The following is a 17,247-nucleotide window of genomic DNA, read 5'->3' as shown; positions in this document are numbered from 1 at the left end:
GATCCTCCAGTGTCTCACAACTGGGGATTCTTATGTGCGGCTTCAGCTATAAGTGACCAGTTGGAGAACACTGTGTGTGTGTAGTTTGTATTAAAACACCCTCCTGATGCAGGCACGTGGAAGCTGGTGCCAGGGTGCTTTGCTGACCAGTAGAGACAGGTTACAAGACATGGAGTATTCCTCAGAAAGCAGCTCCTGCCCGGCAGGTGACTTCCAGCTGCCTTAACCTGTTACTCTGTGCTGGTCTCCCAGCATGCAGCCCCTGGTTAGGGAGACATGGGGGACTCTGGAATCAGGGCTGCACACCAACAGGGGAAGATGTTGGGTCTTATTCCTCCTTCCCCGACTAACTCAGTGTCCTCCTACCCATGACGCCCTCGGCTGGGTGCTCTTTACAGAAGGGGTGTGTTCTAGCTGGGTGCCTGACTGGCAAGGGAGGACTGTGAAGGGCGCCCCACACGCAGGCAGCTCTTCAGCGCCTGCGCCCAGGTCTCGTGGACCATGGGTCTCCCAGTGTTAAGTGCTCCCCACGCGGCTGTGTGGCACCAGCAGGTGTGCCCTCTCCAGGCCCTTGGCTTTGGCTGCCTTTTCCTGCTTCTTGGCTCTTTCTCTGCTCCCTCATTTTCATTAGAAGCTTCTTTTTTGTGAGAAATTTATGAGTAGGAGGTTTGTGGTGGGAGAAGGCAGAGAATGGAAGAATAATTCTGGATTATCTGTGGGTTTTCATTAGCTGCTCTTTCTGTCCCTCATTACCAGGGGTGAATAAGATTTGCTTCATAAAGGATCAGGATGCTTGTGCCATTTTGCAAGTAGAAGTTAAGGAGTTTTTCTCAGAATCCAACATTAAGCTAGAAAAACAAATCCAACATGAAACCCTGAAGCAAAAAAGGAATCCAACAGAAAATGCCATTCTGTTCAAACTTATAGCCTGTAGGAAAAATTTCAAAAATATTCCTTCAAAGGGCCAAGCAGCAGGCCTCCCGTTTAAGCACTGCAACTGTTATAGGATGTCTCTCTCTCACATACCACTTTGAAACATTACCCTTCTCATCCTGCATGATCAAATGCCTTCTCTTGCTGACTCTCATTCTGCCGTCCTGAATAGGGCAACTATTGTTCTCCAGCAGGGCATGCTTTCAGTGTCACATCATTCTGGCAAAGTATTGACACAAACCAGCATTATTCCTGGATCTGCCTTTCTCTTTGGTCCCCTTTCTTCTGGGCCTAAAGAGATCACATCCAGAAAGGCAGTTGGGTTTTCTAGGTTGGGGCAGACTCTGGGCGCTTCCTAGTGGGCTTTTTGGCCATGAAGGGACTGCTCTGTTCTGCGACCCACGGTGTGCGGGTAGAGACTCGCCGTGGTCACGAGGCAGGGGATGGATTTCCAGAGGTCTCTTGGCTAAAATGCACTCCAGAGAACTTTTGTTTCCAAAGTCAATTTATTGAATATTAAGTCATAAAGCCAGTGATATAATTTTAATGAAAAATATCCTGTATCACTCAAGACTTAAAAGAACAAAAATACCCCTTAGAAACACTGCTTTGAAAAATAATCACATTAACTTTACACACAAGAGTCCTTTCTTAAGCTTTATTTAAGAAATCGAGTACTATATAGTTCAATATATATAAGACACATCCAGTATTGTGTTCCTGATAGCAAGTGCATAGATTTTGTTAAGATATCATTTTCACTCAATAGAAACGTTTCATGGTCACATGAAGATAATATTCCCAGTGATTTGCCCAAGCATGAGAGGAGAAAACAGAACACAGCAAAAATAGTGAACTACAACAGAGATGAAAAACAACAACAGCAAATTAGCAGAACAGTCGATTCCTGATAAGTGAATAAGCTGATTGTTTGGTTACAATGTTTTATTCACTTATCAGGAACGATTCACAGTACATTAATGTTCACTGTGTGTCCTAGCCTGCCAGCTAAGAGTCCGAGCCCATCGGCTGCGTGCAACTGCTGTGGGCTGGGCAGCGTGTGTGGCTTCCATCAGCAAGGCAGATGTTGATGGTGCTGCGGTATCACAAGGTGGTCCATGCATGGCACACGGATTCACCTTGCTCACACTGCAGTGGTGTCATACCGACTCAAAACTATGGGTATGAATTTAAGCAGGGACCAACTTTACAGTCATAAGTGCTTAAAGGAACTAGCATTTTCATCCCCTTCTTTGGAGAATTATTTGTTGCTTTAGAAAAGCAACAAAAACTGGCTTTGTCTTTCTCTTCCTTTGCTTAGCATGAGTATTTTGTCTTGTGCCAAAATGGTGGATCTATGTACTTATAGATTTGAAAAATAAACACTTGCACCTTGGAAATGATAATTTAATCACCCCCCATGCCTCCCAACATCCCCCTCCCACCTCCCTAATAAAAAGAAATCACACCCTTAGCCATCCTTTCCCACTAATGTAGGCAGTGTTTTCAGAGGAGACTGCCGAAGGCTATGAGGAGACTGAAAGCAGAAGTGGTGGCAGGAAGTGAGCCCCATCCGTGCAGGCTGGAGCTGGTGGCATCACCATCACTGAGGCGGCCAGCCCCGGGGAGGGAGCCTCCCTTCCTCCACCTCGCCAGGCCCCTCTGTTGTTGAGCAGACTAGAAAATACAATCTCGGGCCAGAGGGGCTGCTGCAACGAGAGGGTGAAGAGCCTGAGCACCTACTGGGAGAGATTTCACTGGCACGCAGAGGAAGGCTGCCAGGTGCTGGGTGGCCTGAGTCAGAGCTTGTGCGTCTGAAAATACTGGAAGGAGAGATAAGACAGAGGGAGCAAACATCGACGGAATCTTGTAAGAGCACTTTAAGAGCAATCAGATTCCTGAGCAGAGGCAGAACAGGGCCTGCGGCTTCAGTCTTTGAGGGCAGAGAAGGAACAGTTTTTGATAACTGGCCTTGGGGTGACAGTGGGGACGAGACTTAGGTTCATCCAGGAGGGAGTGTGTGGATGCGTATGGCATTATTAGCTTTTGTTTGGAAAAGGACAGTAAACTATGAAGACGACTTGAGTGTGAGAAACTTTACCTCCCCCTGCCTCCACCGGACTGAGTACAGCTTCCATTTGAGCCCTTGGAAATACTTCTTTTCTTTTCCGTTGGTGTTAATAATTAAAGCTGCTCCTGGATTCAATTAGCTTGTAGAAATAAATAATTTAAATGACTTTTCTATACATATCTTTTGATTGATTGATGGCAACAAATAGACTTAAGTTTAACCCTTTTCACCGGCTAAGTTGATTTTTCTTCCCTGGAGAACTCACCTCTTTTAGAAAGGTGATTAGTGTCTAAGAAGAGTTGGACTGTAATGATGCGGGTTTGGCCTCGTGGATGTGGAAAGGAAACCCCGCAGCAGTTTGGAATGTATGTTAAGAACTGTGTGGATAGACTCATGAGGGAGGGGAGAAAAGGGGAAATTAACCTGTGTGGTCAAAAGACCGTAAAACACCTTGGCAAATCCAACCCCAAAGGCAGTTACTGAGGTGAACCGTAGGAAAAAAGTGTATAAATCTTGGAAGCAGGAGTTCAAGTGGGCGGTTGTACATAAATCAAAGGTGGCTGGTGTGCAGTTTCCTCTTTCCCAAATCAGATATTCACTTAAGTGGAATCGACTGTATCTTTTTACACAACATAGAGAAAAAAACAGATACGTGAAACAGTGAGGTGTGCAGATGTATCACCAACATATAATGACTACCAACAATACAACACGCAGAGAGAGAAACAAGTATTAGGAAAATGGTTTAATATTGGAGACAGAAGCAAAAAACTGCATCACACAATAACATACATTACAAAAATAAGTTTGACTGTTTCAACTACACGGTTATGTTCACAATGAGGACAGAAGAATCAGAAAAAACTTTGATCTAAACAGCAAAAAAGCAAACCCTAAAGTTTTAACTAATACATTTATCCACTTAAAGTGACTGAGTACTTCTAAATCTAATTACCTTATTGTGTAACTGCACAATACAGAATAAAAAGTGAAACTTACCGCTGTTATTTTAAGACAAAATTCTAATGCTAAGATATAAGCAAAGGGAAAAAAGAAATCAAGCCAAAGTTTTTAATTCTCAAAAGAAAAGCAACTTTCTTTCTATCAATCAACCCGAAATCAAACTTGAAATCAGTCATTGTCAGGGGCCCACCAGAGCAAGCCACAAAAATTTCCATTTTTTTTTTTTTAATCTCCAGTATAAAAAGTTCCACTGGTACAAAATGCATAAGTACAATCAGTTGTAGAAATAGGAAAGCCTGCGTATTTTGTTTTTGGCTCAAATTCCATCAAACAACAAAATCCAAATGCATCAATAAAACAAACAATACTCAAATGGTCTTACAGTTTCCACTAGGTTGCATTAACTTTGGCTTTTCTCAGACAATATTTAAAAACTATTTTGTAATTCTAAACAAAATGATTATTAATCTACAAACATCAATTCTCACAGCACAAAAAAACAAATACATTTTTTGTATGACATTATTCAAAAAGGTAATGAAACTACAGGTTTTTTTAAAATTTTATTTTTTTTTAATTAGCACTTAAGATAATAAAAACAAACAGTAAAATGATTCCAGAGTAGCACAAGCCAACTATAACCCCTATGGTGAAAGAAAGATGAACTCGTTACGCCTTTGAGGACTGCCATTGTATCACAATTCTCTAATTTAGATTAAAAATGACTATTCTCTACACTTGATTAAAAAAAGCGGTTTCCCTGTGTGTTTTCTTCTGGCACAGGCCCTTTGCACCCTTGCAGCTTTTTCCTTTTGATATTAAAAGATAAAAGTGGATAGAAGGACAGTTTGTCTCTGTGGAAGGTTATTTTTTGGAGAAGGGCAAAAAAGGACTTTCCCCCTCATGTCCTCTCTTGGTGACTTGTGAAGAAGAAACACTCGATTCAGAGGGCGTGTCCTGAGCCTCCTGTCCCTACCCTCAGTGTTTCCTCTGGGGGAGACGCATGCAGGTGGGTTGAGAGGGAGATGGGGAGGGGAGTCGGCTTCAGTAAAGAAATCAAAATTGTTTCTCGTTGAGATTTAGGTAATTGATACGAAGTTTCAGAATGAAATGGTCTTAGAAATTCAAGTGGTGGGCTCTTGTGTTTCCATGTATGTGTCGAGACACACCGTGTTCTCAGAGAGAGACAGGTGCAATAACTGTTGTTATTAAGCTGATTGCTGCAGGAAGTACAAAATAGCCCTCAGAGGATGAAGGAAGGCCCCAGCAGTAGTAAACACATGTGAGGATAATACAAATCATGTCATTGTAAGTGCATGTGCTATACGAAGGAAACGTTTGTGTTGCTTTTTGTTTTTTTGCATCAGTAGAGGCTAGTCCTTTCCATCCCAGGGCTATCCCATCCACACACACTGATCCTAACAGGGTGTTGAGCGGGGAAGGGGAGCTGAGGCCAAGAAGCTTCCAGGGCATGCCGAAGAGGAAGGCTGGAGCTTGTGTTGGGGCTGTAGGTGTGACATTAGGATTTGTCAAGACAGCAAGGTACCTGTTCATAGAAAGTCATATGGCACTTTAAAAAGTGGCAGCAGGAACTGGTGCTAGGTATTTGGTCAGTTAATTGTGATAAAGAACTGAGCTTTACTTAGATGAAATGTGTTCAATTAAAATAAAAAAACCAAAAAGGCTGGGAAAGGGCTATGGGCTTCTAACTCCAGACACCTGGTAAGATGCCCCAGCATAATGGCTGATGAGAAATATTATTTAGGAGTATTTAAGAAACAGAAACAAAACCCCTCAAGAGACTATCCTGCCACAAAGTTGTTTTACTGCAAGGTATATGAAAATATTCTAGACTAGGACATAGCACTAAACGTGATCTCAAAAGCATACAGGATTGTTAGGTGCTGTATCTACCTCCGTTTTCCCTCAGGGTTTATCCAATTACTCGTTAAAACTGAAGAAGGAATTCTATGTTAGCACATTAGGAATTCTTTTCCCAAAAATGAGAAATAATCAAAAGTAGTGTAGGATTTTTTCCCTTTAGATTGGCCTCGTGGAATTGTTTTCTTTTGGATCTTAACCAAAGAACAAAGTAGTCAAACCGAAAGAACTTAGAGGATAGATGCAGGGAAAAAAATCCAAATTGGAAACACCCCAAAACAAACTCAAATCATGACAGTATAAAAAGTCATCAACATTCCAGATAGCTCTGGGTAGAAAGGGTTAAAAGTTCAAAACTTTCTCACCTTAGAGGTTTCCATAGATTATGAAGAAAATACATGGTGAGGTTGCCTTCACAGCACTGATGTGCAGAGTGGTTAAAAAAGTGGGACATGGGCACTTATACAATGTCTTACAAAAAACATCAGAGAGAAATAACAAACAATAACAATTTCAGGCAACAAGACCACAGGATAGCAAGTTAACAAACTTTTTAACCTTTTTTTGTTTTGTTTTTTTTTTTTAAATATTAGGGATTTATACAAAACACATAATAAAATACCCATGTTATCAAATTACTTCTCACAAGAAACACACTGAAGCTCTAGGAAGGAAGTACCTTTGGAATTTGGCACTATATATTTTCACTTTTTTTCTTTAAAAGAAAAAAAACAGATCACATTTTGCTGAACACAAACACATCTAAATAGTCCACAATTAAAAAAAATGACATCAATGCTTCACAAGCCAACACAAAACTTATTCTGGAATAGGTTTTTTTTTCCCTCACATGAAATTTTTTTTAAGCAAACAACTTTTTTTTTTTAAATTCTTTTTTTTTTTTTTGTATTAAGTAAACCAATTCTAAACTTGTCTTATCAACAAAGAACATTAAGACTCATGATGAAACCACAACTTAATTCACAGAAGCACCAACATAACACAGTTTACAGTAACCTTTCTCCTGTACATTGAAACAGTATAAAATATAGGTAATTTCATGTGCATTAAACCATGGATTGTCTAACTGTGAGTTCAGCAAAAGGTGACACAAATAGGTAGCATTTGCCCCAAAACAGGGTAAATATTTTTCTTATACTAATCTACAAAAAGTGGTTCTATATATATATCTTAATGAGAAAGTGAGCCACCTAAAATGGCCTTATCAAAAAACTTTACACTGCCTGAAAAATGTAAAAACTATTACAGACCTCTAGAGACTTAAAATCAGACAGTTTTTTTCTCAAACTGTTTTTGGAAGTAGTCTGTTAGAAACCAACATTCTGTGTCCCTGGACACATATTGCTATTGTTACCAGTGACCGGGAAGAATGCCAATCCCTGTATAATACTTTCAAGTCTGTTTTAGGAAAAGAAAAAAAATAAGAAAGAAACGTTTTTGCCACAGGTTTTTTCTATAATGAATTTGTCTAATAATAAATTTCAGTCTTGCATGAATGCAGCAATGTTTTTCACATTGACTTCCCAGAATTCATAGCTAGATGAGGTCACATGCAAATTTCAAAGGTCAAACTAGATCAAAGGTCAGTAGGAGAACCAAATATGATGTGAGGTCAGAAAGACATCAGAAACAATGACGGGACGATGAAACTTTTTTTTGAGACGCCACAGGGACATGCTAGGCAAACGATGAACTAACGGGCATGAAGATGTCTAGGGAAAAAACAAGGAAGAGTAAAAAGTTACACAGAATCTATGCAGCAGCAACAAAATCACTTTTAAGGGTGCAGGAGAAAAACTAATGCAAATCTTAGGTCATTAGGGAGTCTCCGAGCCATTCACATAATTTGCATTTCTTACACTCTTTATCCACAGCACAATGAAACCCCAAGAGAATCCATCTGGAGAGAGCAAAAGGGGATGGATTCCGGGTGTTTTGGGGTGAGGGACAGGGGGAGAAGGTCCAGTTTCAACAAATGTGACATACGGGGAAAGTCAGACGACTGAACTGTAAACTAGATAATGGAAGTTACAAACAAAATAATCAGACAGATACACACAACGAGAGGATAAAGCATGAACTTTAGGTCTAGGGTTCAACGGTGAAAAAAAGCCCATTCCTAGAACAATTCCTCTAGAGACTACTTCAGAAGGTTCTAGCTAGACAGAGAACTGCTCTTTAGGTACCCAATAAGTTAACAATAGGCAATAAATAACTTCCATTATTTCTGAGGCAGTAAAAATTTTGTATAAAAATAGAAATGCTTTTTTACAAATAAAATTTACAGGCCTGTGGCTTTCTTTTTTATTTATGTATTTATGTATTTATTTATTATTATTAAATTTATCTTTCAAGAAACATCAAGTATTTTCACTCATTTTTATTTTTTAAACCCTGTAGCTTTAAGAAACAGATCTCTAAATCTTTTTGTACATTAATCCTTTCTAAAAACTAAAATAAAACAATAACAAAATAGACAACCAGTGTAAATTTGACCAATAAATGTCATGTTTCTTTGAACCCTAAAATAAAATCCTACTTAGTAAAACAAGCCGATGTAGTGGAAAGACGTGTGGTTGGAGTAAGTGCTTCTCCTGGCTTCTCCCTCTCCTAGGCCACCACGTTAACCTCTAAGCACCGGGCCCTCCCTCCGGGGGCGGGCGCCGGGCAAGGAGGGGTGAATTCTCCAGGCAGTGCTCTCGGGGCACCAGTGGTTTCAGAGTTAGAATTGCACATTAGCGTTTGTTTGCCTTTTAAATTCTCAAGATGCCATTTATTTGTGTATATGCTTCTCTTTAAAAAAGCAAAAATGAAAAAAATTTAAAAAAAAGGTAAAAGGAGATTCAAATTGCAAAACAAAGGAGAATACAGTGGCACAACTGGAGGAATTTACTCAATAGAAACAAGGTAGCCCAAGTTTTAATTATGGCAAACTGGGTAGGGGAAGTGGGTGGGGACATGGAGGCCTTATTGTAAAAATAACCGTCTCTCTTGGTAAAAGTTGGCAATGTGGTCCTCCTCTGCCTTCCCTGTTGAGACAGGCTGGCTCGTGGGACTTACCCTAAGAAAGCTAAAATGAGAGCAGGGAGCCTCTGGGGTTAGGATCAGTAAGGTTTGCTGTCATTTTTGGAACGCTTCAGCTGCACCTTCAAGCGTTTCATGCCGATCTGAAAGCCATTCATAGCCTGGATAGCAGCTTGTGCAGAGACTGGATTGTCGTAGCTAACAAAACCTGGAAAATACCAAGAGAGGGAGTCAGCCTGGAGAGGAAGCCCAGCAGAAAACAGAAAAGGGGGCCGGGGCTCTGGGGAGGGCTGAAGAGCCAGCATGAGGCGCCAGCGCCGGCGCCAGCCCCCACGGGCCCAGCACAGCTCTGTGGAACTGATCGTGAGTCCACCGTGAGTGGATGATGGGGCGTGCCCACTGAGCAGCTGTGGAGCTGCTGGCTGGACTGGAAATGTGGCATCATGGAGCACACACCCCTCCCCACAACACTGAAACCTCAGACTCAATTGTTTGGCTGATTTCAGTTCCAGTTACTGAACTCGCTCAAATCATTGTTTCAAGTCCTTTAATATCTCTCCAAAAGAACCCCAGGTCCATACATGCTACTCATACAAGCAGTGGTATAAATATTTCAGGGCTGTAGGGGCCCCTAGGGGCTCACGTGTCCCAGCCAGGTGAGGCCAACAGGCAGGCTCGGGAAGGGAAGGGCTGGAGAACAGCAGATACTGCCAAGCCCCGGCCTCTCACTCTAGCTCTCCATCGTCTGTCACACAGAGCCTACACCTGTTTAGCTGGAGGATGGGTCAATTAGCGAACAAACTCTAGAATAACTCACTCATACTTGATTTTTACCCATTTGGAGTTAATACCAAGGAGACTAAGGAAGTGCTGGGCCTTTCTCCTTATCTCACTTTCCATTTCCAAAGCTCCAGTAAATTCAACAGAAAGGAAATTGCTCCCTGGCATCTCCCAAAGTCTGGGGGATACATAGTCAACGGCTTAGAGCTTAATTATCTGAAGAGAATTCCCCATCTCTTACTCTGTAGCAACGACCTCCACCAAAAACAGCGGGGAGGGCATGCTTTTGAAAAAGAACTGCAAAGACCCAGTGACAAGAGGATCTCGGTCCCAAAGTCTGTTCCAGCACTGGGGGAAGCGGCAGCAGAGGTACAGCAAGGCTGTAAAGGGTGCTGATCCGAGTGGTGACAGGAAGCTATTGTCCTGACTTACATTTAGGTCTAAATGTCAGCTGTTCGGAAGGTTCTATACTAAGCACCTCTATCCATCTGCTATTAAAGCTAAAGAGAAAATTCCTTTACAAACTAGAGGAGGAAGAGGAGGGACATGACTTTTCTGCCCAGTTCTCGGCTGATAAAAATGGGCACGTGGCATAACGCTGGGCAGCTTTTCAGAGGTAGGCTGGATTGCAAAGTGGCTGTTTAAGTCTCATTCCCAATAAATGTGATCTGGGATCCAAGATTTTTGCTCTGACTTTCCTTTCCCTCTGGGTCTTTATCAAGACAGTTACAGAATGGAAATGGACAAAGGTGAGATGGATAACAAAACCTGGCCAAGAACTAGGAAGGAACGGGGCACTACCTTATGACTGGCAGCCCTAAGAAATGTGGCTGGCTCACCGAGCAACCTGGGTGCTATAGCGTTTCACAAAAATGGAAACCAGTCCATCATGCTCAAGAATTGTCTGCTGATACTAACAGCTATGGTTTACATCAGTATGAGCACATGGTTAAGGAGGTTGTAGGCTGATAAACAATCTGTTTTCAAGGAAGTAAATATTTTCTCAAATCAAATCATGAAGCAGAATTCCCTTCCAGATAAACCTAGAATATTGTTTAGCTATGAAAAACACAAAAGTCAGCCTCAAAGCCTTGTAAGTCATGTAGGGAAGCCTCCCTAAAGTAGGCTCCTGCTCAAATACACACCCCCCCATAATGATTTAATTTGCATATCTGTCTCTACTGAACTGTCACAGAGGGGTTTATACAGTTGCCACAGCAGCCGCCGAATGGGTTCCGACTGACAGCCTTGCCGCTAGGGTAACGTGGTGACTCTAAGTGGCTGACATGCGGAGTCCTTTAACCGTGCCTTCAGACTTTCCTGGGTGACAGCACAAATTAGACCCTAGGATAAGAGTTTTAGAAGCCAAAACATTCTCTTTGGGCTGGTTACTCATTACCAGCCAGAGTTAAGTTTGAGAACCACCCTCCCTTTGCTACTTTCCTTTACAGCACACAATTCTGTGTGGTTCCTCCAGCCCTTACCTAACTACGTGGGTTTTATGCTGTTACTATTTCCCACCAGCATGAATTATTAAATTGCAGGAGTGATTAAAGCAAATATTCGAACTCAAACTGGGCCCTGAGCTTGCCAAGTAATATATACTCTGAACATCCTGGCCTGTAGGTGGCCAATAGGGTTTGAAAAATGAAACGAGGAATATATTCAATGAATGCTATTGTCCTGGTGTAAAACATCAGTCCACTTCGTGAGCATCCCTTACTCCCTAAGGGAGCGAAAAACACCCACAGGAGGCAGAGTCCAGGCTGCTTGAGGAAAGGGCATGGCAGCTGAGGCTCTGATAACAGCTGCACGCCCCTGGGCTCTGCATTCATTCCCACTCCCGATGGCGGCCCTTCAGATCCCATCATGCAGCGCGCTATGTAACCGTGAGATCTGCCAACCGCTCATCCCGGGCACGTGGAGCTGCGATCACGCAGCAGCCTGAACACATGGGTGTATTGGTGCTGATGAATGGGTGTCTGTCTGTGAAAGTGTCTTTGTGTGCGTGTATGTCAAGGCCAATAAGCCCCCAATATGGTGTTGCCCACAACCACGGTGTCTGAATTGTACTAAACCCGGAGGGCTAAGGAATTAGTGGGAAAGATTAGCTAAATGTGGTTAGATTCCTTAATAGTATAGTATGGAAGATTACCTAATGTATGGGCATTGACTTTAATTTCCCAGAGCCTTCCTTTCTTTGCCCAAATCTGCCTACAAGGATCCAGAAAATCAGAGCCCAACACAACGTGGGGAAGGCCCTATCCTGGCTGAAATTGTCTCACATTTTCCTTCCCACGACTCTTCACCTGGGAACCTACTGCAATATTCTAGCTTAGTTTCTTTTGCATACCAAAGCACTTGCTCAGATTGGTCTGTTTGTCAATGAAGACTTTAGCAGAGATAACATTTCCAAAAGGCATGAACATCTGCAGAATGTCCTGGTCTCCAAATTCCTGTGGAAGGTGGTAAATAAAGAGGTTTGCCCCCTCTGGACCTAAGGAGGAAAAAAAAAGTCAGAGTAAGGTATCCCTTGAGTCTTAGTTTCCAAAGTCCCTTCTTAACAACAGGTAAGCTAAGCATTTAGTTGAACAAACAGATGGATAAATGTCAAGTGCTGGAGTGCCTTTCAGGAAAGCAATCATCCTTCAGATTTTTCTGATTCCAAAGATGCTGGTTACGAATGGCTTCCTTTCCACTGACAGTCTTCTGTGAGTCACAGGTACTACTGCCCCTTGGCATGCATTTCAGTCACCTCTTCATGGGGCTGAAGGTGACAGTGGGCAGAATGGGGACAGATAATCTTGGCATGGGTTTTTCTTGGGTGGCCGTATTTTCTCAGGTACGGACAGGCTCTGAGAAGGAAAAAAGGGTGCTCTGTGCATTCTAAGAAAATTGTAACAATTGAGAATAACGGATGTAGCAGTAATGCTGCTCAGATTTCTCTATCATTTGCCTAGTTTTCCAGCCAGTTTTGATTTGCCAAATCTCTTAACACACAGTCTAATAATCATCTTTATTAGAAATGACTGGCAATGAGTCAAGGCAAGGAAAGAAGGTAGCCTGAGTCTCATGACTTTGAGAGGAATGACTCTCCTGGGCGTTGGCCTTGGAGATGAGTGCAGTGGACGTAGAAGCTGGGCAAAAACCGAGGAAGCCAAGCTCTGCCCGTCCACCTATCCTTTCCCAGTAAACACAGGCAGCAAGGGCAGGATGGAGATCTTGGCCCTGCTGGCTGGAGAGGTGCGTGCTCCTAAGCTCCCCTCACTTTTCCTCTCCTAACTCTCCCCCACCCATATGAGCACCGTTTGAAAGTTAAAAGCAGCACAAAAGGGCATAAATATGAGCTGAGGGAGATGAGGGCTGGCTGTTTCTTGGGCATTCCAGGCATGGAGTCTTCTGAGGAGGGGCGCTCACAGAACTGGTGAGGTGACTTCTGCAGCGGGTCAGGAATCCTCACCTGGCCTTCACAGGAGAGGAACAGGCCTGCCTGCCCAACTAGGCAACCCCAGGGGATAGCTGCACTGGGGTCCCTAGATGTGGGAAGGATGTCTGTGTGGCATGAAGAAAACTAAAATGGGGATAAAAAGAACTTTGTAAAAATGTCAAACCAAGCTTCTTCCCCTGTCTCCACAAAATACATCACAAGAAAGTATCCTAATGATTGGGACTTTTCACAAAGAAAACTTCTTGAGGCAAACTATGGAAGCCACAGAGATGAAGTCTTCCTTTCTCATTTAAAAGTGTGTCTTCATGACTACTGTAACTTTCCATATTGCTGCCAATTTCCTTGGATATATCCGTATTCTAGGGCATGGGAAGGAGTTTATTTTAAAGGGACACAATTGCAGGGGGGGCCTTGGGTCCCCAGATGTTTTCTGGTTTTAAGGGAATCAACATTTAACATGAAAAGATGCAAAACCTAAAACACTGGAAAGGGATGTTCTGAGCGCTGCTGTGTATGCGCATCCTGGGTGATATGTCTGATGGTCAGATTTGGTGCTACCAGCTTTCATGTTCCCACCGCACAAAAGATCCAAATGCACAAATGAGAGTTATTGGGCCCCCGTTTGAACTGTGAAGTACATCTCACCTCCTGAAGCCGGGGAGAAAATACAGTTTCAATGCACATGACAGATGACTGGGTATGCCTGAGGAATCCTAGCTTTCTAGAATGTTGCTCATGCTGAATTTGTCTATGCCCAACAGAGAGACCAAGGAAACAAGGAGACCAGTAAACACACACAAGTAGGTTTTGTCCTTTTGCTCCTGATATTCCCAAGAAAAAATGTCAGCAGCATCTCTTGAATCTCGACATAGATCCCCCAATTTTTCCATCACCAAGAAACAGTTTGGTTTTGTATATGTCCCGAGTTTTTAATATTAAAATGAAAAAAAAAAAGATTTCATACGGAAAACCTCCCTTGTATGCAACTAAGGTGGCTGAGATGAAGAGGAAAAAACAAAACACCTTTTAAAAAAATGGGATTCTACCTGTGTGTCATCTCTCTTCCTCTAGAAGTGGGAAACACCTGTTCACAAGTCACCCCTTCATCAGATTTCTCCCGGTGCACGTTACTGTCACTTGTTAGATTGTCTGTTACACTCACTACTGGTCCTGGCTGTTGGGGTGTTCATGTTTTATCTCTCTCACAGGGCACTTGATCTGGCATAAAGAACTGGGGACGTTTGTAGGAACAAAGCTGTACGAGTCCACCAGCGTCCCCATTCCTCACGGGACTCGCCTCCTGCAGGTAATGGACAGAGGCGGGCCGTCAGAGGCTCACTTCCTGTCTGGGGAAAAAACACACCAGGTCTCGCAACCTCGGACAGAACTGTGGAGTAGAAAATCTGGAATTCATTATTATTATTATTATTTTTGCTCTGCCTGGCATCATTTGCTTTTAAAATTGTTTTACTTAAACTAATATGGAGATGGTTTAAATTTCTTGAGCACATATTAACTGGGTGAGAAAAGGATCAGAAGAGAGAGGTATGATAAGGTGGGAGATGATTCCAAAGAAAAACTGAACAAATCAAAAACCCGAAAGCATGCTACTGAAAACCCACATTCTTAAATCAGGAGTGGGCAATGGTTATTTTGGGCAATTTTATCTTAATCTCAGAAGGGGAATTACTGTGCTAAGCAGGAACCCCTAAAACTCCAGGCGAGGAAGTTGAGGGCAGTGGGCTCAGGTGAAACCTCAGAAACATGTTGTTTCAGGGCCCAGACTTCATCCCCAAACTGCTCTATAGTTTACTGGAAGGCCCTGCTGTGTAATGGAGAGGTGACCACCATGTGGGGAACTGGCCTTCTGGCCTCTGTGTGATGATATCATTGTTCTACAGGCCCTGCTCTCTGCCCTCATTTGTCACCATGGTACTCAGACCACAGAGAAAAGGCACACACACAGGCCTTTCTTTGGGAAGACAAGTGATGTTCATGATGTAGGGTCTCTTTCACAAGCCTGGGGAACCAGTTGTCTGAACACCTGTGCATGTTGCAAAAGCCTACCATAATGGTCACAGCTAAGAGTAAAGAGAAAGTTGAAAGAGAAAGTTGAAATAATGAAAAGTAACGTAGACTTTCATATATTTTTCATTTTAAAAGTGATATCCATGTTGTTTATACAAAGAAAAAACCTTTTCCTTCCTTTAAAAAAAAAAAAAAAAACATGAGTATCTTTTAAGCTGTGTTCTCTTAAAACCCACTTCAGACAAAGCAGTTTGGAACTATGGGGTGAAAGTAAAAGAGAAGGGAAAGAAACTTTAAACAATCTCCCTTAGTGCTTCTCTATTCTAGCTTTTTATCCCATATCTAAACAAGTCAGAAAAAAATATCATTTAGCAGATTTTGCTCTAAAGGAGCTTCAATTAAGGAAGAATGACCAATGATCCTTATTTGGTCTTACTCACGAACCATTTCATAATTAGCTTTAATTTATTCTTAGCATTAACTTCCTGGAGTTTATTTTGCTTTACTGGCAGAGAAGCAAGGCAATTGATCACTTACTTGCTTTCCCTGAAGACCCCCAATTAAACAAAGACCAAGGCAATCCTAACCATGGATTTACCATCACCTACTGAGAGCCGGCCACACACTCATAGGATGTGTGGACTCCAAAACCCTGGCAAACACAGGACAGAGAGTGTTTCACCCACAGAAGCCTTTGGCCATCCATCCCCTTCCACCAACAAGTAGCTTCTGTGTAAGGGGAAAAGGTGATGGTCTGTGCTGACTTGGGAGAGGGAGGTCCCTGGGAATTTTTTACAGGCAGCAACTATGAAGTAGTTTATGGGAAATTAATAGTTTATAGAACTTAATTATGGGAGGGGGTGAGCAGTGAGAGGATATTGGGGGATTGCAAGAAACGTGATCAACTTTCCTGGACTTAGATCTGCAGAGATGCCATAACCCTTCAGAAGACGTAGCTGGGGGAAATAATTAAAACCATTTATTTATTTATCTACAAAGCCAGAGTGGTATATAAATATACAGTGGACAAGAACTTCATCTGAAGAGATCGATGAAAAATTAAATTAGAAGGTAACTGTAAGACCAAATGAGAAAGACTGAAATAAATAGGTTTTTGCTTTTGTTTGAGAGGGAGGGGTATGTCTGTGCTCCCCGAATGGAGTGCAGTGGCTAGTCACAGGCATGACCATGGCTCACTGCAGCCTCAGCTCCCGGGCTCAAGCGATCCTTCCATGTCAACCTGCCAAGTCACTGGGACTACAGGTGTATGCCACCATGCCCAGCTTTCAGGTTTTTTTTTTTTTTTAAATATGAATAACAACTGCTTTCTGTTATCACATGGGTTCAGTTCAATTTGATACCTTCTAACCATGCTCTAGAAGCCAGTGCTGCCTGTTGGGCTGGGCCCTGCCTGGGGCCAAGGGCGGCACCTACCTTCCTTCTGGCTGCCCGCAGCGCTCTGCTGCTGCAGCAGGCTCTGGCTGTACAGAGTGGGCAGCGCGGCGGCTGCGTACTGCTGAATTCCTGAGTAGGCCTGGGTGAGGGCGTCCATGGTGCCAGCCGTGCCATTCGTCAAGCCTGTGGCGCCAAGTCCTCCATTCAGAGCCGCCATACCTGAGAGCATTTGAGCAACTTTACAAAAAACCCAACAATAGAGAAGAGAAACAGCACTTATTCATTAGTGCTTTCCAAAGGAAGTTAGAGAATCATTTAAACACAGTACAACAGCAAGTACATGCAGCTAGCACACAATTACACCGACAGGAAACTAAAAATGAAACCATGAAGAAATAAATCATGATAATGGGGGAAAATGACCTAAGCCATGAGAACCCTCACTCCCTAGGCCAGTGATCCAAATGCACTGTGGCACGAGTTAGACGAGACAGCTCAATGCCATGCAGCGTGCTACTGGCAAGTACCGTTGTTATCTTTTGGAAGTAAAAGCCTTTTGCTTAGGAGCATGTAAAAAAAAAAAAAAAAAAACCTTAGTAGCAGAGGCCTGTAACGTCTGTACACTGAAATCCATTTCCTGGGCTCTTTGAGGAACTATGGGATGGCTTGCAGGGCTGAGGAGGAAAGGATGAAATAAAACTTT

General features: G+C 42.7%; 1 protein-coding gene and 1 long non-coding RNA gene across 22 annotated transcripts in view; one reads left to right on the top strand and one right to left on the bottom strand.

Annotated features, from left to right (window-relative positions):
* The window catches only part of LOC112135243 (uncharacterized), a 30,341-nt gene that overhangs the window by 6,687 nt on the left and 6,407 nt on the right, over positions 1-17,247 (top strand). Inside the window, exon 2 of the long non-coding RNA XR_008510277.2 lies at positions 14,330-14,427. This is a non-coding gene — a long non-coding RNA (uncharacterized LOC112135243). The remainder of the gene's footprint in view (positions 1-14,329; positions 14,428-17,247) is intronic.
* Positions 3,735-17,247, bottom strand: part of CELF2 (CUGBP Elav-like family member 2) — a 541,707-nt gene continuing 528,194 nt past the window's right edge. For 11 of the 21 annotated variants that reach the window (XM_063727159.1, XM_024253106.3, XM_054521683.2 and 8 more), the window contains 4 exons: positions 16,584-16,781; positions 12,027-12,170; positions 8,930-9,101; positions 3,735-7,581 (listed from right to left, as the gene is read on the bottom strand). In XM_063727159.1, coding sequence (XP_063583229.1) covers positions 8,974-9,101; positions 12,027-12,170; positions 16,584-16,781 — 470 coding nt within the window. In that variant the 3' untranslated portion in view covers positions 3,735-7,581; positions 8,930-8,973. 21 annotated transcript variants of the gene reach the window in all.

This window comes from Pongo abelii, chromosome 8 (assembly GCF_028885655.2).
Source record: "Pongo abelii isolate AG06213 chromosome 8, NHGRI_mPonAbe1-v2.0_pri, whole genome shotgun sequence".
Classification (NCBI taxonomy): domain Eukaryota; kingdom Metazoa; phylum Chordata; class Mammalia; order Primates; family Hominidae; genus Pongo; species Pongo abelii.
This window is presented reverse-complemented; position numbering and strand designations above follow the sequence as displayed.